This window comes from Loxodonta africana, chromosome 18 (genome assembly GCF_030014295.1).
Source record: "Loxodonta africana isolate mLoxAfr1 chromosome 18, mLoxAfr1.hap2, whole genome shotgun sequence".
In the NCBI taxonomy this organism is placed as follows: Eukaryota; Metazoa; Chordata; class Mammalia; order Proboscidea; family Elephantidae; genus Loxodonta; species Loxodonta africana.
Genome location: NC_087359.1, coordinates 12,546,376 through 12,569,491, shown reverse-complemented (window position 1 = coordinate 12,569,491; position 23,116 = coordinate 12,546,376). Strand labels below are relative to the sequence as shown.

Genomic DNA, 23,116 nt, shown 5'->3' with positions numbered 1-23,116 from the left:
AGTGCTTCTAAGCCCTCTCAGTGGACAGAGCTAGAAAATACATTTCTGTGCACTAACTAACCCATGTGCACACACATCCATTATTTATTTTTGTATTAATAGGAATAGAAGCTAAATTTTAATGAGTAAATGGGAGTTAAGAAACCAGGGATTAGAGCAAACTAATCTTTCAAAAATCTTGGTGACATTATGGGTAATTTATATATATTTTTTAATTTTTATGTAAGGTTATTTTTGCAATTAAAAAATAAAAGAAAGCATGTGATAAAGGGAGGCTATCCGTTAGATGAAGGAGCCCTGTTGGCACAGTGGTTAAGTGCTCGGCTACCAACCAAAAGCCTAACAGTTCGAACCCATCAGCTGCTCTGCAGGAGAAAGATGTGGGCTTCTGCTTCCATAAAGATTAAGAGTCTTGGAAACCCTATGGGGTAGTTCTGCTCTGTCCTATAGGGCTGCTATGAGTCGAAATCAGCTCCACAGCAATGGAGTTTTTAATCCATTAGATTAGATTCAAGCAGGAACAGGAGCATTTGGTTTGGGTTTGTTTTGGGTGGAGGTAACTCGAGTATGTTTGTAGGGAGAGGAGGAGTTAGAAGAGAGAGAAAAACTGAAGGAAAAGGCAACAGTATACATTGATGGGAAGATGCAAGAAAATTAATTCAGGACAGAGATAGAGGCATTTGACTTGGAAAACCTGGAGCCCCACCAGCTGGTATCCGTTTTCCTTTGTGTCTGAAGTAGCCACGGGACACCTCTGGCTCTGTGGCTAGTCTGGACTCCCATCCCAACAGCAGTGGTGCTAGGGATGCATCTGTGTCATCACCCTCTGATGGGGCAGCGGCTGGGAGAGGAGGATGGTGTGCCATCTCTGCTGCAGGGCACCTTCCTGACCTCTGTGGAATGGCAGCGAGGCAGCCCTGACTTGAGAAAGGCCTGGGTGGTAATGGAAGCCGCTCACATTATCGTGCTTGCTTTGGGATGAGAATGGTGGCTGGTACTACTGCACTGTGCCTTGCTATCTTCTGCCCCCTAGAGTACAAGCTCCAGGAAGCCAGGATTCTTCCTGTTTTGTCCACTGCTTCCACGTGGACTTAGTCTGTATGGTGGCAGGTGCTGCCTGCAGCCCTGTCAAGTCACTCTCACTTCGGGAAAGATGATTGTGTCTGTAATACGCTGGGCAACTCCGAACTAGCTTCGGGAGAGCCATGTCCATGAGGGATTGTGTATTCTGTCTTCTCTGTAGTTTTCACGGGTAAAATGCTCATGGTTCACTCAACAGGCCAGGATTCAGCCTCACTGTTGCCGCCTCCTGTTGGTTCCCTGAAATCCGCGGAAGGCGGGACGTGCAGAGCACCCGGACTGCAGGAGCATCAGCAGCCTGCTGGCAGATGCCCATGTAGAAAGCACCACCGTGTTTTCATGGGGTGGACTGTTCAGTCCTGGTGCCTGGCTGCCTGGCGGTTAACTCCGTCTGATGAAGCCAGCGGACGGTTTTTTTTTAGAGTTTAATATAGCTTGACAGAGAGGATTGTAATGAATAAATTATCTAAAACCCCTTTCCATGCCTTTGTTTGAAATGAAAACCTGGCCTTGAATACGTTTTTTTCAAGAGAAGGGAGAGCTGCTTTGATTAGGAACTCTCTGTACTTAAACAGTTTTTGGTGGGGGAGAAACCTAGGCATTGCCTGGGGAACTCTCAGGTGTCTCGGGGCCTTTGGTGCACACAGGGGCTTTTGAGCTCTCCAGCTGTAGGGCCGGCTCAGCCGAGAAGGCACAGGAGTACTCCAGGGGTCTGGAGATGGCTGCACACAGGTGTTGTGTTCTGGTTTCGGCTCTTGCTTCTGCAGATGAGCTTGTGCTGTGGCGGCTCTGACTGCAGCCTGCCCTTTGGAGGATTTGCAGGCCTGGGACCCTGGCCGGCAGCTTGACAAAGGACCAGCATTTCTTGCTGAGATGGGAAATGAGATACACATGCTCATGTTCTCAGAAGGCTTCATTCTCAAAGGTCACTCTCCCCGTGTGGTTTAACAGAGTTGTCTCAGAATTCCCTAGGGAGTGCAGACATCCACATTGTGCAGTGTCACTGGACTTGGCGGACAGGTCTAACATAAGAAAGGAAATGGTCTTCCTCAAAGGCCGCGGGACGGGGGGCAGGACAGGGTGAGGGATTTTTTCCCTCAGGGGACATCTGCCATGTCTGGAGACCTTTTTGGTTTCACAGCTGGACGATTGGGACAGGGGTTGGGGATGTTACTGTTATCCAGTGGGTAGAGGCCAGGGGGGCTGCCCCCCATCCTGCAGGGCACAGGACTGCCGCACAGGAGAAAAGAACCAGCCCAGTGTCAGTGGTGTGGAGGTACTAGAGAATGTAGAACATTCCAGCCCACAGAGGGGCGGGCGGCTGCGGGGTCAGCATGGAGCCCTGTCGTTAGCTGCAGCTGGCCACAGAGAATGAGAGAGATCGCTAACTGCTCTCCTAATGCGTTTATACTCCTTATTCTAATGGAGCCCCACTAATTAACCTCGTACCTCAAAAATTTAGACAGTAGCTAAAATAGATTTCAGCTCAAAGAGCAAGACCTTGCAAGGTGGCATGCTTTTATTGCTTGTGTCTTTGCTGCCTGTGGACCGTCTGGGCTCGTACCTAGAAGGCCATGGTGGCGGCCACACCACCATGCGCTGGCCACCAGATGAGGACATTACCGCGCACACGTGTGGTCGAAGCTGTGCATGCTGGTTTTGGATGTCCCTTGCCAAACCTAGAACATTGTGGGCACTAAGTAAACAACACACAGAGTGTTGCCAGCTTATGAAACGCAGTGATTTCCCACGCTGGTGCTAAAACCTCTCCTCCTCTCAGTGCTGGCAGTGACCCTGCCAACCGGGGGCCCTGTGCTCCTGCTCTCCCGCAGAGCAGCAGTGAACGAGGGACGCAGAGGACGTGGGGGAAAGGGCCCTGCCCCCACTGGGCCAGCGAGATGGTATTAATTTCCTGCTAGCATTTGCGGAAACATTTTACTGTAGTTATGCAGGCTTTATGCAGTACAGGGTCGTTATAAAAATATTAAAGGAATATAGAAGCATATTACAGCAAACCTGGAGTGACCTTCCCTCCCTTCTACTGTTTGTCTACTCTTGGTCCGTTTGTCATGTAAGTAATTTCTGCTATAAAAGGTACAAACAGAAGTATAAGGAGTAGAAGTGATACCCTCCCCCATACACAATTTTATCCCCTAGCCAGCGAAGATAACTTTTAGCAGTTTGATTATTTATTCTTTCAGTACCATTTATATGATCTGTTCCTTCATTCAACAATTACTTATTGCGTTCTCATTATGTATAAAGCCTGCTAGGGACGTGGCATTTTATATAACGTAACTTTTCTCCTTCACACAAATGGGATCACCTTATATATGGTGTTCTAAGACTTGCTTTTTACAGCAGCAGTAGACCTCAGACACCTTTCCTTGGCAGTTCACGTGAGACCTGAGGCTTTTCAACTGCTGCATAGTGTTTCATAGTGTGGATGCTTGTACCCTCCTCTGTGTGCGGATGCGTGTACCTCCCTCTGCGTGTGCATGCATGTACCTGCCTTTGCTTAACGATTCCTTTATACTGGAAGCATTAGGGCTTGGTATGGCCTATCAAGTAAGCCACTCTGTTTTGGGATCTTTTCTTTAAAATGGAAATTTTTGCACATAATTATCCATGTAGGTCGTCTGGGGCCGTGATGGCAATTTCATGACATGGGGGCTCAGGCTTCTTCCTCTCCCTGCCCTGCTGTGCCTAGGCCACTGCCCTCAGCCTTTTCCCGCTCCCGTTCAGGGGAAAGGCAGAGGGAGGGCGGGCAGAGGGAGGGCAGGCAGAGGGAGGATGGGCAGGAGGTTTCACTGGGACAAATCGCTCCTGCCCATGTTCACTGGCCAGGATTTGGTCTCAAGAACACACGTAGCTGCAAAGGAAATAAACGTGCCAGCTAAAGCTCCCCTTTGGAAAGAAGAGGGAGAAGATAGATGTTAGTGTGCAAATCTGGTTTTTCACTCGTACAAATATTGTGCGTCCTTTATAAACCTTTCTGTGTATAAAATGATGTCGATTGACTACAGACCTAGAAGCCAGAAGGGATGTACATTTTATGCTTTACAAGTACTGCTAAGTCGCCTTCTAAAAAATGGTTTCTTTCTCCACATGGGATGTTATTCGTCTTTTATCTTTTTTCCCGTCTACTGGACGAAAAAAAATGGATGAATGATTGGTTCTGGTTGTAAGTTGCATTCCCATGGTGAGTTGAGAGTTGAAAACCTTTTTCATAATCACTGGTCATTCGTGTTTCTCCTGTGAATTGCCTATTTGTATCTTTTGCCCATTTTTGTGTCCTGTTGTTGGTCTGCAGCAGAAACTGAGAGACACATCCTGAGCATATGTCCTGCCACACAATTTTCCCACTGCTACCTGTCACTGGGATGTGTTTTTATCAGAATTACATCATTCCTGCATTGTTGTCCTGTCAGTCTTTTTCTTTAAGGTTTCTGTGACTTGCCTAAGAAGGTCTTTCCTTTACCAAGATAATAACAGTCTTTTATTTCGTTTTTCACATTTAGTTTTTTAACCCATCCTGATTTTTTTTCTGTAGAGTCTGAGATAGCAGTAACAAATGGTTGGTTGGATTTCCAGCCTTGCTTGTTGAATTGTTTGTTCTTCCCTCTTGGCTGATTTAAAACGCCACCTTCGTTACATTAATGTATGTGAGGTCTATTTCTGGGTGTTCTCTTGTGTTCTGCTGATTCATTTGTCTGGCGCTCACTAATACCATCCTGTGACTATCACAGATTTATGGTGGGTTTAGTATCTGCTGGTGCGAGTCCCTACTCATTATTCTTGATTAAATTCTTGTCCTCTTCTTGTGAGTTTCTCTCCTGCACTAACGTTAGCATCAGCTTGTCGCAGTCTATGGAAGGAAAGCCCTGCTGGTCTCTAATGGGGTGGCGGTGGCATTGACTTTAGAGAGGAGAGGATGGACGTCCTTAGAAGCCTTTGTAGAGTTTAGGAGAGCATTTCCAGTGCCCCATACATAGGACGTGTTTGTAACAGGCAGCCCGGTGAGGCCAGTGGGACACGTGAGATGGCGTGTTGGAAGTGAGCACAGCTCGCTTTCACGAAGTAGCTGTCTGTGCCTTTACACACACGTGCACACACACGTGTACACGCACACTGTGTCATCCTGTCTGGGGTGGTCTATCATCTGGATCTCTGCACGCTGACAAGCTTCCCAGGGGCTTGTTCAGCCTGACCTTTCTTCCTGTTGACTTATAAGCAAACCTCTAGGTGATTCCAGAGGTGGCATCTGTGGCTCAGCTGTTAGAAAAAGCGCACTTTCACTGTAAGTGCGCCGAGTTTGATGTCTGCCAGGGTTTCACCACCGACACTCTGCATGCCCGAGGGAGGTAAACAGGCGAAAGCGCTGTACGGAGGAGAACTGCTCTGAGAGGCTGTCTGTGAAGGTGTGACGTCTTTGCAGCACATGGAGGCACATTCTCTGTTTACTGGGGTTACTGGATTTCTGGGTGCTGAGTCGCACTGTGTCCAGACATCTGCCACATGGCAGATTAGCGTTAGTAGGAGGTTACCTCTGATTTGAGAAAACCTTAGAAGGCCAAACCCACTTGGCATCCCTTAAGTGCGAGTGTTAAAAACACCATGAGGATGTTTGAAAGCATGATGGTGGGCATCTCTGAAATCACGGGGACAAAATGGGAAGCAGGCACACCCAAGGAGCTTGGCAGGAGCACGTCCCCTTCACAACGTGGGGCCCGGTGCGCGTGTGTGAGCACGCAGAGGTGCAGAGTGAACCGGGCCTCACACTGCAGCTCCTGCAGGCTCGGGGGGCTGCTGGGGCTTGGTTAGGGGGTGGTGTGCCAGCTCAGGCACAGGGCAGACACAGCTCCCCACCCCCGCAGGCTTCGCAGTCCTCTCTGTACACCGAGTTGGCTTCTCCGAGGCCCCCTAGGTCCACAGGTATCCGTGGAATGTCTCTTGTGCCAGTCAGATATGGGTCCTCCTACACGCTGTCGGAAGGATAAACGGTGATTGGGGGCCTCATAGTGAGGGTCAGCGCAGTCCTCTCAGTTCTCCTGAGGCCCTGCTCACGCCAGCCTGTCCACCGGCACCTGCCTTCCTTCGTCCTCAGGCCACCTCCTGGGGGTCTTTACCTGGCTCCCTGCAACCTGAGTAACTGTCCACATCTTTTTACTCAGGAGAAGTACTACATTTTTGTAAGATAACCACATCTCCTTAAAACAACTATCTTGAAATGCTTAGAGACAAAAGTTGATTCTGAGGTGCCTCTGGATGGACTCGAACCTCCAACCTTTTCATTAGCAGCTGAGCAAGTGAATGTTTGCACCACCCAGAGACTCCTGCACAGCAGAGCGAATGTCACTCATGTCACTGAATCACACGCTTAAAAATTGTTGAAATGGAAACATTTTTGTTTTCTTCATTTTACCACAATTAAAACAACAACTATTGCCTTCAAGTAATCATAATCCAACAGCATGCTCCCAGAATAGGGAAATTCCCGTCACTGACATCAGCTGCTCCCCCCAGATTAGCCTCTTATGCTGGACAGAGCCCTGTTTTTAAATTAAAAACCAAAAACCAAACCCACTGCCATCAAGTCGATTGGGACTCATAGCAACCCTATAGGACAGAGTAGAACTGCCCCAAAGGGTTTCCAAGGAGTGGCTGGTGGATTGAAACTACTGACCTTTTGTTTAACAGTCTGAGCTCTTAGTCACTTCGCCTTGTGCTTGTTAAATGCCCCTGGACATGGGTGCAGATGCCTGTTGTTTAAGAATGTAGGTCATGGTTGACGATGGCCGTGGTGCTGCGCTCATGGAGCGAGTCAGCTAGGAGTGAACAGGGAACTCCCTGAGAGGCCACAGAGAAAAAGCCCCCCAAGGGAAAAATCAATCCATTCAAGGCTGCTGTTAAGTAAAAAGCAGCTAGGATTAGGGTATAAAATGTTTTTATTTACAACTTCCAAAATACGTCACTAAAAATTACCTTAAGCACACTAAATTAATAGCAAAATACTTGCTGTCTGGTTCTAAATGACACTGACTTCGGGGCTCAGGGGTGAAGTCAGTTATAACTCCAGGAGGGAATACCCATGGGTCTGGCGGACTGCTGCCACTGAGCACCAGGGGATGTGTGGGGCCTCCTGGTGGGCACACCTGCCATAAAGGTAGGATATGGTATGTTTTTAAAGGGATTTATTTAATCAGAGTATTACCGGTAACTTGTATGTTGTAGCTTTCTTTTAAGTAGAACTGGTAACAGGGGCTAATGATCTGTTTCTACTGGGGAAATTGTAGGTTTGAAATTCATTTAGTTTGAAGTTAACCTTTTTAGTGAGCTGAGTGTGTGAAACTGCGTTGGAGGTCGTGAGGTGTGTAAGTGACACACGTGCTCTTGTATTTTGTTTTCCAGAACTACACACAGTACATCCCTCTGTCCATATATGACCTACAGACCTGGATGGGCAGCCCGTCCATATTTGTCTACGACTGCTCCAACGCCGGCCTCATCGTCAAGTCCTTCAAGCAGTTTGCACTGCAGAGGGAGCAGGAGCTGGAGGTGAGCTCTGGGAGCAGAAGGCTTTCTCCGGGCCGGGGCCAGGGTGCCGGCACCCTCTAGGTGCCCTGGAATAGAGGAGTGCTTACGGCGCCAAGGGCCAGCTGTTTTTGAGGACAAAGCACCAGGCAGGTTTTGCTCAGTGTCGTTTTCTGTCTGAGTATCAATTAAGAGATGACGTTGCAGGAGTTGACGTGTGCCCGGTGGCCTCCACCTCTGAAGTAAATGTCAAAGTAAAACAGACATATTTATTTTAGGAGAAATGGACCAACTTCTGGTCACAGCCCTCAGCCCATCAGCATCTTTGTCGTTGCCCCAGTTCCTTTTTCCTTTTATGTGAAAAACAAATCCACTAAGCCAAATGATAGATAACAAGCTAAGACAGCTGCCACTGGTAGCTTCTGTGTAAAGAATGGGAGAAGCTGTGTGGGGCTCTGATAATGAAGGAACATTTTACTTGGGTTGTTTTAATTAATATTTGATGTTTGAGTTAAACCATGAATCCTGAAGAGAAATTGAAGTGGCAGTCTCAATCCCCAGGCCTCCCCTGTGCCCGCACATGGAGAGTCAGAATAAAACATCCTGCCGCCTCAAGGTGGCCATGAATTCCAGTTGGTTGCGGTGCAAGAAATTCTCAATTCAGGAGCAAAGACGGGCCCAAGTATGTTTCCTCAAGCCTTTCTGGGTAAATTCCATTGTAATGCACTATTATATTTCTTTTCACATTTCCTCAGAGGGTATTGCTGAAACAATCAGCAAAAATTTGGAATTCTATCTGGGAGAATTTAAAATGAGCATTTCTACAGTTCAGTATTTTGTATTTATAAATTCAGTCCTTATGCAGAGCGTGGTTTAAGAGTGATAAGTAAAATGCCTTTCACCCTTGGAGAGGGAACCAAGCACCACAGGTTACTTTTCTGCGTTCTGTAGCAGGAGAGGTAGAAGCCCAGGTTTTCTACCATCAGGTTCTTACCTTGCTTTTAAGCGTTTCATCCAGGCTTACTCAGGGTGAAGTGACCTTATGAACACGGAGAGGCAGTTTGCGTTTCCTCAGATCAGGTGATAAGTACCACTTTTTTTTTTTTTTTTCCTTTTTACACTTACGATATGTAAATAAAAATGCCAAACAACTCTGCCTGGCTTTTATGTCTGATTTATGAGCTCGAGGGTGTACATCAGCCCTGTTGATTAAAACAGATTGAATATAGCGCATTTTCTGCCTTGTGCCCACCGTGAGATGTTGACTTCCCAGCACTTTGAGTATCTGCTTGCTCAGTGCTGTGTTCCTGCATGCTGCCACTGTTCCTTTCACTGAGTGCTGCAAGAAGGATCTGCAGGCATCTTTTGGGGGGAAATAGGTGTAATGGACTGACTCAGTTCCTCTTGGAGGAGATCAGATGAAAACAACGGTTTTGGTGGCTCAGGGATGGCAAAGCAAAGCGGCCACATGCTTCATAATCAGCTCTGATTTTTATCTTCTTCCTTTTCTTGTTTTTAATTACAGTGTAGATAAGTCTTGCGTTTTTCCATTAGTTACTCTTACTGGCTATTGTTCAGTTGGTGTATTGCGTAAACGGCAGAAATTAAAATAACAAAATTGGCTCCTAACTAATTGCTTAACGTTCATTTTAATCATTTTACTGTCCTCTATAGAAACAGCAGTACTACATGGCCTCTTAGGTTTGTTCTTTTAAAATTCTTTCCCTCTCTACAGTTGGCCAAATTCTTTGTCATTTTATAATACACGTTAATACTTTTTATTGGATAGATGATGACATGTGAACAGAAAGAAATTGGCAGGTAAATAGTTTATGCCAGTGTTTAAAAAATAAAAAAATGATTAAATATAATACGCAAAAAACAGTTACATGGGCCAGAAAGCCTCTAAGTAATCAGCGATAACGCGATAGGAGTAACGTGAATTTTCCAGGAAGAGCGCTGGCTCTCGTCCTCTCAGTAGCTCCGTTGCTGGGCTGGGACCGCGAGGCTTCCTTGTTGTGCGCTGGCTCTTGGAGGAACGCGGTAGGGAGAGCAGAGGACAGCTTCATAAAAGCACAGCATAAATAAGCGCACATGGGAGAACACGTATCCATCACTCAGCAACGTTCTTTATAGTTTTCATTTTGTCATATTATTTTGCGATTTGAAAATTAAAGAAAAGCCATTTGAAAGAGCTTTAAGAGAAAACATTTTCAATATTCTCTCCTTCTAATGTTAATTTTTAAATATAAAATAAAGTATCTTTACTTCTACCTGATTAGTATCTGCCATGGTCAAAAAAACGGTGGTCTTACAATGCACACCACCACCACCACCGGCCCCACCTCTGCCCATCTGGAGCTCTGCCACTAACAGGAACCTATCTTAACTCTTTGTTTCTAATTCTTCTAGTGAGTAGCTCCGTGTCTGTAGATAATATGTTTATGCTACTTCTCGAGCCATTGATTTTAGGTTATCTGTGGGTTTTCTGTTGGGATACAAACCAAAAACAGAGCTCCCGTAAGTAACTGCTGTTTAAAGAACTGGAGAAGCTAGGTAGATCTCTGATAGTGAAGAGACCTGTGATGTGGTAGTGTAAACGAATATTTGATATTCAAATTAAATAGTGAATTCTGAAGAGAATTTGAAGGTGTGTCACTAACTACCCCTCCCGCTCCCCCACTGCTTTTTAGTTACATTACTTTATTCGGTTTCTCTATTTTGTAACCTTTGCAACTTTAAATGATACCGTATGCTTTTTGTTGTTGTTGAAAGTATACACAGCAAAACATACACCAAGTCAACCGTTTCTGCGTGTACCGCTCAGTGGCACTGATTACATTCTTCAAGTTGTGCAACCACTCTCACCCCCCATTAACATAAACTCACTGCCCTCTAAGTTTCCAATCTAGTGTTTGAGTTGCTGTTCTCACTTTGATCCCACATAGATAAATCTTAAAAGAGCATGATGCTCAAGGCAGACATTCTTTACTAGTTAAGATATACTGTTGTGTGTTTTTAAGAAGACTTCATGGGACATCTTTGGTTTGAGGTTTAAAGATTATTTCAGGGCAATAGCTTCAGGGGTTCATCTAACCTCAATGGCTCTAAAAAGTCTGAATTCCATGAGAATTTGAAATTCTGTTCAGCATTTCACCCCCTTCTGATCAAGATTCTTTTATAGGTTCTTTGATCAAAACATTTAGTAATGGTTGCTGGCCACCATCCAGTTCTTCTGGTCTCATGGTAATGGAGGAAGTTGTTCATGGAGGGAATTAGCCACACATTCCATTCCATCCTCATGTTCCTGACTCCCCTTCCTCTGTTGCTTCAGGCGAATAGAGACCAGTTATTATACTAAATATTCTTATGCTTTTATTTCTAGTTTTACCAATACTGGATAATGTCTCCTAGCTCCCTTTTTTTGTAAGATAAAGCTCTGAGCTTCCTTGCAGTTTCTTTTGTCTCACCTCCTTCCCACCTTCCATCGTCTGCACTTTTATGATTATCTTTTGATCTCTGACCATGATTAAGTCCTCTATGCTTTGTGTATTGGTTGAATTTTTTTTAAATCTGACGCATGTTAAACTTTATTTACTTGATTATGACCATGTAAGTATTGCTTGTTGAATGGCTAAATAGGACACTGTGATTTCCATTATTTGTAACAGTTTTTTGTTTGTTTGCTTTTCCTGGAGATTTTTTATCTTTTCTTCTTGAATATGTATCTTTTGCATTCCCTCAATTTCCAAAATCTCAAGGGTGGCATCAAATTGCAGAATATGCCCTTTTCCCGGAGTACCTTTTTCCCCAGTTCTCCACTGCCACTTTGTCGATCCTTCCACACAGGTCTGCTCAACTTCTGTCATCTTGGGCTTCCCCTTTATGACTCCCCTGGGATGTGTCCACTGTGCCTGGATCCCACCGTTTCCCAACTCTTGATGTTTTGCCCATGTTCTACTGGAAAAGCATACCCTCAAATAACATTCTCAGAAAGGATGTGTGGGAGTGGTCTTCCTCAGATCTTAAATGTTGGTGTTTGGAATGCTTTCAGCTGCAAATATTGGAAAATCTCATTGTTGGTGTTCAGCCAATAGCCCATCGTCAGATAATCCAGCAGGCATTCCCAACTCCATCTCCCCTTGCCCTGCCCACTACACCTGGGGTGGCAGTGTGACCCAGCTCTAGCCAATGACACCTAAACGGAAGTCTGCAGGTGCTGTTTCTTCAGCGCACTAGGCGTGGGAGGATGCAGCCGTGTGGGGAGGAAGGGTCCTTGGAGGGCTCTGGGTGGCTGGATTGGAGCAGGAACATGAAGGTACCGACCTTTCCTTTTACAGAGAAAGATTGGGCTCAGCTGTGCCCATCGAGACCCAGGCTAAAAGTAGCCTGCTCCATTGTGTTTAGGGCTGGACAGAGACAGGTGGCCAGTGGTGCCATGTGACACGTGAGACTGTCTTTCTGAGGCATGGACCGCGGCCCACCCGTCAGATGGCGTCCTTCTTTCTCTCTCTACACATTTGCGCTTTGTAAAATTTTCCCCACGGTGCTGCCAGTGAGCCATGTCTTTGCCCACGTTCTCTAAACACCGTTGCCTGATGTAGTCCTTCTGCTTTAGCAGCGCCATCCCAGCAGAAACCTGTCAGAAGGGCACTTGTTCTTGGAGCAAGAAGCAAGTGTGGCTCTCCAGCATCATTGTCCTGGGTTGAGGTAACCGTGTGATTTTCCATTTTGAAATCCTGTATTTAAGCTGATGTGCGATACTTTATCCTCACGCACTGATCACAGTGGCTAGATTATGTGCCACATGTTGAAACCAAGTCATCCTGAGCAAAATGACTAACACCTGAATTTTCAGGTTTCTTTAAAAAGCCTTGCACATTTATCCTGTAGGACTAAAGAATTCACATTTGGAATCCCGTGGTTCCTTTGCTACTTGAGGTGGGCACGCGCAGTGCACTGGGGCCGTGGAGTCTGCTGTGGGATTCAGTGCTTCGGACCAGAGAGGGCAGTATTTGTGGTGTTGCCATGTCTGTCCGTGATTTCCCAACGCCACAGAGTCAGCTCTGACTCATGGTGACCCCACGTGTGTCAGAGTAGAACTGTACTCCATAGGGTTTTCAACGGCTAATTTTTTGGAAGTAGATCACCCGGACTTTCTTCCAAGGTGCCTCTGGGTGGACTCGAACCTCTAACCTTTCAGTTAGCAGCCAAGCATTTTACCATTTGCACCACCCAGAGACTTTGATTCCTCAGTACCTCAGATTAATCCTCAGGTCACCAGTAGGAAGGTGTGTTTCTCGATCACTCTTTACTAAATTGGGATTTGTGTGTGTGAATTTGCAGATATCCCCCCAGGGCTTGCTGGTCTTGTAATGTGCACAGCTTGAGGTCGGGGGTCTGCAGATCCGAAGTAGACCTCAGAGCTTGTCCATCCTTACCACTCAGTTCTCTCTCTTCTCTCCTATCTTTTCTATAATCTAATAGTTTATCATTTGTAGGTCTTCATGGAAAAGTGATCAGGAGACTGCTACGTAATCACGTCACTTTTCTCCTTTAATTCTTCAAAATCTTTTCAGTGATATTAATCTGTGGATTTTAAAAGTTGTTCTTTTCTAAATTATCTCTGTTTTTCCTCTAGTATAAATTTTCTTGTGTTTTATCTTGATGATTCTCTTTTTTACTGGAGACTCTTATCTAGTGGTGCATGCGTTGTTGTTTCTCACATTTAAGAATGAAGGGAAATCCCGCTATTGCTGTGTGCCTGGGCAGGACTCAGCAGGTGGAGGGCCTTGCTGGCTGCATCCCAGGGCCCACAGGCTTCAGAACGCAGTGGCCTTTATTATTCCGGACACCACGGCTCACTAGCTGCCCTCGTTTTTTCCAGACACTTCAGTCACTCTCTTGAGAGAAAACAAATCCCTGAGTGCTTTCCAGGGGCTGGGGGGTGGGGGGGAAGGCTGCACACCCAGCATCAGGCACGCAGTGGGAAGAGTCAAGTGCCCTTTTAATAAAGGCTGGCCAAATCACATTTGTGCAGCATCCATTTTCTTTATACTAAGCTGTAAGAGTTCACCTGGAGAAGGTTTTCAAAAGAAGCACAGTGTCTGTTCCCTGGTGGTTAAGAGGCATACAATGCAGTTGGAGCACACATACCCAAGGCCTCCGTGACATGGCAGAGGGGCACTAATTTCAGAAGAAATGCTATCATTCTTCTTGGGGGGGGGGTCTGAAAACAAACACAGTATAAACTGCGTAGACTGGGATCCGAGGCACACCCCCACCACTAGGCTGGGGAGGATGCAGCTGTTGTGGGGAGGAGGGGTCCTTGGAGGGCTCTGGGCGTCTGGATCGGAGCAGGAACATGGAGGGACTGGGACGCAGTGCTGAGGATGAAGGCTTCGCGGGGCAGGGTGTGAGTGGGGGAGGCCCGGCGGGGGGAGGCACATGTAGGGTTGGGAGAGCCGCCTCGAGGGGTGCCAGGGGTGACGTGGCTGCCCACACCCAGCCTCTACATCCTGGCAGGGGCCTTCCTCAACAGAGATGAGGTCATCCATCTCTGCATCTTCCACTGCACGTAGACTACGTCCAGGTCCTGCTCCATGGCCCCCGGGTGCTGCAGGACTGCCCTGCCCACCTGTCTACTTGGGCTGTGTCTTCTGCTCCAGTGGCCGTCTGGGAAATGGCATAGTAGTAATAATCATGTCAGAGTCTGTCCAACTTCAGGGGGGATAATTTGAATCAAGATCAGCCCAAGGCTGATTCCCATGAGGCAGAGGTCAGACATACATCTACCCCCAACTGTTTTACCAATTCCAACACCAGCCACCCCTCCCACAGCACTTTCTACTTCTCTTCTGGGTTCAACAATCCATTGCAGTGGCCACCCAGAACTCATAGACCTTACTCACAGTTATGGGGTTTATTAATGAAGCAACAGGGTACAACTTAGGATCAGGAACACTCTCTGGGGTAGAAAATTAAGGCAAAGGTAACCCCTCAGGGTTTAAGGGGAAAAGCTCTCAAGCTGTTTTTTCCAAGAACCAAGGCAAAAGGCCAAATGAAGGAGCTCATTTCACATACTGTCTCTGCCCACTCGAGCCCTGGAACTTTATCCTTCCTCCTCGGCATACTGCCCCTTTCCATCCTTAGAGCCACAGCTCACATACCACCTCAGAGAGGGCCCTCCGCCACCCCTGCCCACCTCCAGGGCCTCTGTCACAAAGTATAATCGTCCAAGGAGTGCCATCTCCAGCCCAGCGGCTGCCTCCCTCAGGGGTAGGGGCTCCTTACCCGTTCCTGTCTGCCCAGGGCTGATAGAGTGCCTGGTGAGTCTCGCCTTAGGATATGTCACCTTTTCTTTGTGTGACATTTTGTAGTTCGCAGAGTGTTTTTCCGTTGAACCCCCCACCAGTCTTCTGCTACAGAAGCGAGCACAGTAGCTGGCCAGGCACCTTCTCTGCTCTTTGCTCTATCCTCCGTGGTTGGTTTGAGAAGATAAGGTCTCGTCTGCTGGCAGCTTTCCCCAGCCCTCCACTTGCAGTTGGAAGGCTTTGGGTAGGAGAAAAGTAATTCCTCTGCATAAAACATTTAGGAACCCTTGCCACTGCTGAGAGGAAATGAAATCCGAGGAACAAAGTATGCCATTAGCAGACCCCCATCCCCCCAGCTCTGCTTCCTTCACTGATGCTTCCCAGCTGACCTAGCGCCATTCTTTATCCAATTAATTTGGCAATTAATTATGTTGTGTCTCGCTGTCGCTCTTCTGCTGCTGTTGTCAGCTGTGACTGAAACCTTTCCTAAGCCTGTCAGGGCACCTCTTAAGAAGTGGGTGCTCGGGAGGTATTTATAAATCTGACTAGACAAATACACTTTCAAATAAGCTACCTTCAGTTGTCTTCTTCAGGAATGTCTATGCCGCTGTGCTGGATGCGTTTGATCTTTTATTGATTTGTATGACACATAAAAATAAACAAAGACCAGAAAAAAGTATTGACACAAATTCATGACTATAATGCACTCTTTACAATCGTGATAAAACTAAGAGTTTTGCACAAGTAAGTCTTCGAGTTTCATCTTCTTTTCTAAAATCATCTGGTTTTAAATATCGCCGGCACACACTTCAGGTCACTGACCATAGGTCCCTTCTGCTCCGTGGGGGAGAACAGAGGGGACGAGGTTCCTGGCAGGACCCCTGCTTGGCCCTGTGTGCGCTCCAGAAAGGCCTCTGTATACACACAGACATATGTGCACTCTCACACTCACAGTCATACACACTCACACTCTCACACGCCCACTCATACACACACATGCTCACTCTCACACATGTACATTCCCTCACACACATACTCACACTCATACACACTCTCACACATACACACACTTACACACACATATGCTCACACACACACTCACACACATACACACACTCATCTACACTCTCACACACACATTCATACATGCTAACGCACACACTCATGCACACACAGAGGCACACACACCTGCTGCCACCAGAGGCAGAGCGGCTCCAGCCTCCCTCCCCCGGCTGATGCTAACCCCTCCGTGGTGCCGCAGACTCGTGCACATCGAGGAGGCAGCCAACCACAGGGACAGTAGTGGTTCCAGGTCGGGGTAGGTGAGGCAGCAGACCCTCAGGAGTGCACGGCTCGGGGAGCTCACAGCAGACTGCTGTCCCTCCCACAGTTCCCTTTGAGGATCCAGTGCCACATGAGGGATGCTTGGGCGCTGCCAGGATTTTGCAGAAATGACCTTTTGGTACCAAACCATTGCTGCAGGTGGCGGTGGTAGGAAGAGGACTCAGCCTTCAGCTGGTTCTGGGCTTCAGTGGGTTCCGTGTGAGGGGGACTTGGAGCTCCTGGAGTCTTAACATGCTTTTCCCGTGCAGGGAGCCAGCACCCTGTGGAGAGAAGAGGCACTCTGGCAGGCTGAGCCCACGTCTGCCTTTCCCGTACATGGCAGTAGTGATTTAGTGTCTGTTTTCTTAGCCTGAAATAGACCATCAGAAATTGTCTTCTCTGATTTTGCCAAAGAGCGTGGAATGTAATTGTGCCTGTATCGTTAACAGTAAGTACTCATTAGAAAGTGGACCGACACTTCGGATTACAATGGTGGTGTCTGAATTTGAAATACTGCTTTGTCTTACGGATTCTTTCTATGAACTCCACGTCCTGAGCCAATTTAGATGCATTTACAAGTACTGATTGAACTCTGAGGCCAATTAATGCTAAATGCAGTGAGGAAACTGCCTGGAGTTCTATATGTGAAATTGTTTTCCATTCTTTGCTCCTGGTTTCCCTTTCCCTTGAAACGCTTCTCCCACCTTTCTTGGTGCAGGTGAAGGTTTAACGTTTGGGGTGGAGATGACCTCCCACAGCCGTCCTCGACCCCCCAGCTTCTTCCTCCATCTGATGGAAACCTTAGAGAGCCCGCGTTACGTTTGCCCATGGCATTGCTCTGCACGCGGAAACCATCTGTCAGGGGCTCTCATCCTCTCTAGGTGTAGACCACCTTGGGGGCAGAGGCCATCTCTCCCGGGCCTGGGGTCACCAGTTCATGGCCCTGTGCCTGGGACAGGGGCAGCCCCTCGTTGGCGTCACCCCGTGAGGTTGGGGCCTCCCATGTCACAGATGCTGATGCTTCACTGTCAGAGTGGGGACTTGTTTCTGAGAGTGTTTGCAGCACTGCTTGATAGCTGGAGACATCCTAGCGGTTTATAAAACCAGGGTTTTGTGTCACTTAGCCCGAGTTTTCCGGAGATCACCTGTTAATGCTGTGTTTAGGTACTATTCTGGGAAACAGTAGTGAACAACCACTTCTCCACCCTGCAGCAGCTTGTAAGCTGTGGTGGAGTGAGAATTTAAAGGCAAAATAATAATAATAATCCATCAGCCACTTCTTGATAATACATGGGGTTGCAGGATTTTTAAGTATCTTCTTTCCTCAGTTGTTGATTGAGTAGTTGGGAAGTGGAATTTGGTTATAATTTCTAATTAAACATCTTTACTGAGTTGTGGAACGATTTTAGAGCATTTTAGAAGCTGTTGAGTTGCACGCAGCAAAATGGCATTAAAATAATGGACTGTTCGTTTGGGTAAACTCTCAGGATAATTGTGACAAACTGTTGCTTCCTCAGCTGGCTTTCGAGGGGCAACATTGAGGGCTTCTGGACACTGTTAGAATCTCCCTCCAACAGGGCTAATGTCTTCTGCTGTCTCGGCCTGGGTCTCAGCTCCCAGCTCAAGGTGCCGGTTGTTTTTGTTGTTTGGTGATGGCTAGATGCAGGGTTACTCATTTCACCACCTCCACTCTGCTGGTCTTGGAGCCGCATCTGTCACCTGGCATCTGGGAGGTGAGTTGGATAAGAAATACGCTGATCCATCTGCAGATCTCAGTCTGTCTTTGAACTTTGCAAAAGATGCCCATTGTAATAGGTGCTGTTGAATCGAGACTAAAAGCTGCTTTAAGGCAGAATGGGGATTATTACCAAGTAGATGTTATTTTCAGAAAGAAACTAGTTCAAGACTACTCTGAACTTGTTTGGGGTTTTTATAGTGCTTTCAGGCACTTGGCTGCTAACCAAAAGGTTAGCGATTTGAGTCCACCCAGAGGGGCCATGGAAGAAAGGCCTGGCAGTCTACTGCGGAAAGATCACAGCTGTTGAAAAACCCTATGGAGCGCAACTCTACTCTGCCACACATTGGGTCGCCCGAGTCAGAATTGAATTGACTCGTCGGCACCTGGTCTGATGTTTTGGTTCACCGCTCTGGACGGCTGCCTCGTGTGTCTGAGCGAGGAGCAGAAGCAGGCCTGTGTGGCACGCTCAGGCAGATGGGGAGAACTGCAAGTTCCCCCACCCCGCCAGCTGCTCGGAGTTCTGAAACCACGATGCACACACAGGCAGCTGCCCAGCCTGGCCGGCCCCTCCTGAGTCCTCCGACTCCTCATCCCCCGCCCCTGTGGGAGGTGCAGCAGGTGGCTGTTTTGGACCTAACTGCCAAGATGACATCTGAAGACTGCTCTGCATCCTCCCTGCTCCTCCAGAAGACTCTGGTGAGCTTTTAAGGTGAATATTTTCCTGGCGTTTGAGTCCAGATTCCCCAGGAAGAGCCCCTCTCCGGGTGAGCACAGCTCAGGCTTGCTCTTCAGGAAGGAGGGTGGGTCCCCAGGAGTTCCTCACTGGTGTGCTGTGCCTTCTACAAGCCTGCGAGTCGCGTACTTAGCCTTACATGCAGTTTACAAGAGTAATTCCCATGACAGGGTCCATGTCTTAGATAAATACAAAATGAAACAATGTACGGGAAACAACTCATCCCTTAAAATAGATATTTTGTATTCCTGGGTTAACAAGCTTGAAAAATAGGGATTCATCATTGGAATACTTTGGCTCAAGTGTCAGGATGTTTTTTAAACAAATGTTGCTGATTTGTATTGTCCCTGAAACATAGCTCTTGTGCACTTTCCATCACCCAGGGGTGTGCTGGGAAGGAAGAGGTTAAGGCCGACATCACGGGCAGGTACCCTGCTAGCAAGTGGGGTTCTTTCAGGCGAGGGGCCGGACTTTGGATTAACCTGCAACTGGAGTTAATGCCTCCTCCTGTCTGCCCACCAGGACTAGCATTACTGAATAGTTGGGTTTCTATTGATGCCCACTTTGAATTGGGGAAGTTCAGTCGTATTTGAGGTGAAGACACTTTTGCGTCTCCGTCTGATCCCTTCGCTGGGCATCCACGGAGCGCCTCCTACCTGCCAGGTGCTTTCCTGGACTGGGCCCCGAGCCGCAGAGGGGGCGAGGGAGTGTGCAGGTGCAGAGTTGTCTCGCCCACCAGCCCTCCGTGGAGCCCTGTGTTCTCAAGCTGACTTGGCTCAGAAGGTAACCTCAGTGTTGGGGCCGAGAACAAGAAGTTAAAGTGAGCCAGCCGCACCACCGTCTCCGCTACTAAAGGTGCCGTCCTCTGAAGGAAAAACAGGAGTGTCAGTCAGGCCAGTCCAGGATTTGCAGAAACGGCCACTTCTTCCCAATTAAGATTGTTTCTTTTTTTAAATCACCTACCACCCATTCTTATGCTTCTGTGCCAAGTGGTGTGATGCTTCCTAAAATAATTTTGTTATCGTCGATAGCTGCTGTCAAGTCGGCTCCGATCACAGAACTGATTTGCAACTCCACGCACAACAGAACAAAATGCTGCCCGGCGCTACGCCGTCTCTGCCATCATCGGCGCGCCTGGGTCCATTGTTGCGGCCAGCGTGCGTTTTCAGCATCTTCCAGCCTAGGGGCTCATCTTCCAGCACCGTATCGGACAGTGTTCTTTTGTGATCCATAGCATTTTCACTGGCTGAATTTCAGGAGTAGATCCCCAGGTCTTCCTTCCTAGCCTGTCTTAGTCTGGAAGCTCCACTGAAGCCTGTCCACCGCGGGTGACACTGTTGGTATTTGGAATACCAGTGGCATAGCTTCCAGCATCACAGCAACACGCAGGCCATCACAGTGTGACAAGCTGACAGGTCTACCATTAGTCTCAGACAGACATTGCAAAAGGAGTCAATTTACAATTTAGGCAGTACACTCTATTGCACTGACGGGTACCCCAGTTTCCTGAAGCCTGACACAAGCTCCGATGCCTTGTCTCTGCTCCCTTTCGCCCCTCCTCCGGGGTGCGAGAGCGTGCTTCCAGACTGCACATGGTGTAAGCATTTACTTACAAGCCTGGCAGCTGCCGCAGTGTGAAGCACCCCTGCCTGGCGGTCACCTCGCGGGGCTCCGTTCGTGACTCAGGCCTGACAAGTCCCCAGCAGGATGGTATCCGGGCCCCTCCCCCATCCTAGCAGGGCTGTTGCATCAGTCACACCTGGAGACTCATTTCCTGTGTGGAGCGTGTCGCTCAGCTGATGCTGTTTGGGCTCATCCAGGAGAGCAGAGGAGCTGATTTCAGAGGAGGTTTTGCCTCCCCTTCTCCCTGCATTCAAAAAAACCCAAGTTGCAGCTTTTATTAAAACATCTAAATCTTAGTTCTTATGAAGTCTAGTAGAATTGGATCTCTAGCCTGTGTCTAATGTCCCTGTGGCAGAATGGGCTGTTAATAAAATTCACACTGATTAATATCTTCCGTGTGAGGACTTTTTTACGTAAAAGAGAGGTTTTATCAGCAGTAATGATGGCAACACACGGCCTAGTATGACCGATACGTTAGATGTGTACTGACCGGACACAGCCCGCATGGATTGAGAGCGGTAGTAGATGGCTGCCGTCAGTCCATACCGACACACGGCGACCCCACATACAGCAGAACAAAAGGCTACCAGTCCTGCGTCATTCTCACCATCACCAACATTTTCAAGTCTATTGTTGGGGCTGCTGTGCTAGACCATCTCACTGAGGGACCCCTCGCCCCCACTGGCCCTCAACTTCACCAAATACTATGTCCTCCTCCAGCGATTGATCCCTCTTGATGACGTGTCCAAAGCAAGCAAAAACCAAAAAAGCCCATTGCTGTCGAGTCAATTCCAGTTCATTAGCAGCCCTAAAGGACAGAGCAGAACTGTCCCACAGGATTTCCAAGGAGTGCCTGACGGATTTGAACTACCGACCTTTTGGTTAGCAGCCCTAGCTCTCAACCACTACACCCCCAGGGCTCCCAAAGCAAGCAAGTCAGACTATATTCTATTGTGGTCCATCTTCATCGGCTGGTTTTTGGAGGTAGATCACCAGGCCTTTCTTCCTAGTCCACCTGAGTCTGTAAGCTCTGTTGAAAACTGTTCACCATGAGCGATTATGGTGGCATTTGATATACTGGTGGCACAGCTTTCAGCATCAGGTGGTGGTTATTCTGAGTTGCCTTCCAGTCGGTTCTGACGCATAGCGACCGTGTTTACAACAGAACGAAATGCTGTCTGGTCCTGCGCCATCCTCATAATCCTTGTTACGCTCAAGCCCATTGGTGCAGCCACTGTGTCAGTCCGTCTTGTTAGGGGTCTTCCTCTCTTTCACTGACCCTCTACCAAGCATGATGACTTTCTCCAGGGACTGCTCCCTCCTGATAACATGTCCAAAGTACACAGGACGGGTCTCCACCCCGCATCATAGCAGCATGCAGTCCACCACAGTATGGCAAACTAACAGATGAGGGGGTGGGTGGGTGTGTGTTTAAAGCCTGTGAAAAGTGCTACGAGTACTGGGCAGAAAGTGCCCCTGCAAAGCTCAGATTCAGAGGAGTCCAGAGGGGGTAGTGGGAGTGAAACGCAGCCTGCAGTCAGGATTAGCCATGCCTTTGACCTTCACTCTGGCTGAGGCGCTCTGGGTAGTCCCATTTTTCTGTGGGGTCTCTGCTTCCTCCCATTCTTCCATGGGGCCTCTGATTTCTCATTGTACAAGTTGTTGAAAAGCAGAGATAAAACTTACCTCATAAGGATGTTGTAAAAGGCAAATGAGCTCCTGTGCATGAAAGAGCTGAATTCTAGTGAGAATTATATAAACAGGAGGACTCATTAGTGAGGAGCAAAGCCAGAGGCCCATGAACGCTCTTGTCACGTCCTGAGACAAATTTGTAGCTGACGATGATGGAAAACCGAACCTTCTGACTCGTCGCTTCCTCCTCTGTGTTCATCGTCACTGAGATATCCAGTACCTGCTCTTTGTGGAGCTTTGTGTGGTCGGCGTATAGAGAAAGGCAGTCCTCCCCCTGTGGCATTTGTAGCCCAAGGAATCACTGAAGTAAACACTAATTTAAAGGCCGTGAGCGCTCGGTCCCATGATCCTGGGTGCCGAGAGGCATGATAACTAGGACAGTGTCACAGGAGGGGCTTTGGGGCCCTAGTCATTAGACTTCATTTTACAAGATTGAGATGGAGCTGTGTTGTTCCAGCTCCCTCACCGAGATGGGCTGGATTAAGTTGGGGCTCCAAGGTGCCTGGCTTTTCATTACAGGCAAATAACGGATGTTCTCTCGATGAGCAGTGAGAGGGGCTGTGCAGTCCGTTTGCACCTGTGCAGCATAGTCTCTCTGTACGTTTTGTTTTTTTTTCCTTATCTGAATGCTACACTCCAGCATCATAAATCAGGGGAACTAAACAACAGAAAGTGCTCCCCACCCCCATAGTCTGTGGTGTGTTCTTCAGGGTTCGTCTACTCCCGTGTCTTCATGTGCTGCTATTCTGCAGGCATGTCCCCTTGGTAGAATCAGGTGCCTCAGAAGAAAGGCCTGGCAATCTATGAAAAAATAGTCGTTGAAAACCCCGTGGAGCACAGTTCTGCTCTCACACACATAGGTTCGCCATGAGTTGGAATCAACTTCACAGCAACTGGTGTTTGGGACAATCAGCCTTTAGAGCACCAAGGAGGTGCAGTGGAAGCTGGAGTTTGCAGGGCTGGAGCCAGCTGTTCTTCAGTGCACTGGCACCCTGTGTGCATCTCTGATGGGCACCACTGCCCTGTGGTGGCCACCTGAGCAAGCACCTCCTGATAGGGCACTGCCTGAGTAGGCACCTG

General features: G+C 47.9%; 1 protein-coding gene across 6 annotated transcripts in view; it reads left to right on the top strand.

Annotated features, from left to right (window-relative positions):
* RPTOR (regulatory associated protein of MTOR complex 1) overlaps positions 1-23,116 on the top strand; it is a 444,673-nt gene that overhangs the window by 199,458 nt on the left and 222,099 nt on the right. For all 6 annotated transcript variants that reach the window (XM_064270591.1, XM_064270592.1, XM_064270594.1 and 3 more), the window contains exon 5: positions 7,492-7,638. In XM_064270591.1, the coding sequence (XP_064126661.1) occupies positions 7,492-7,638 (147 nt within the window). The remainder of the gene's footprint in view (positions 1-7,491; positions 7,639-23,116) is intronic.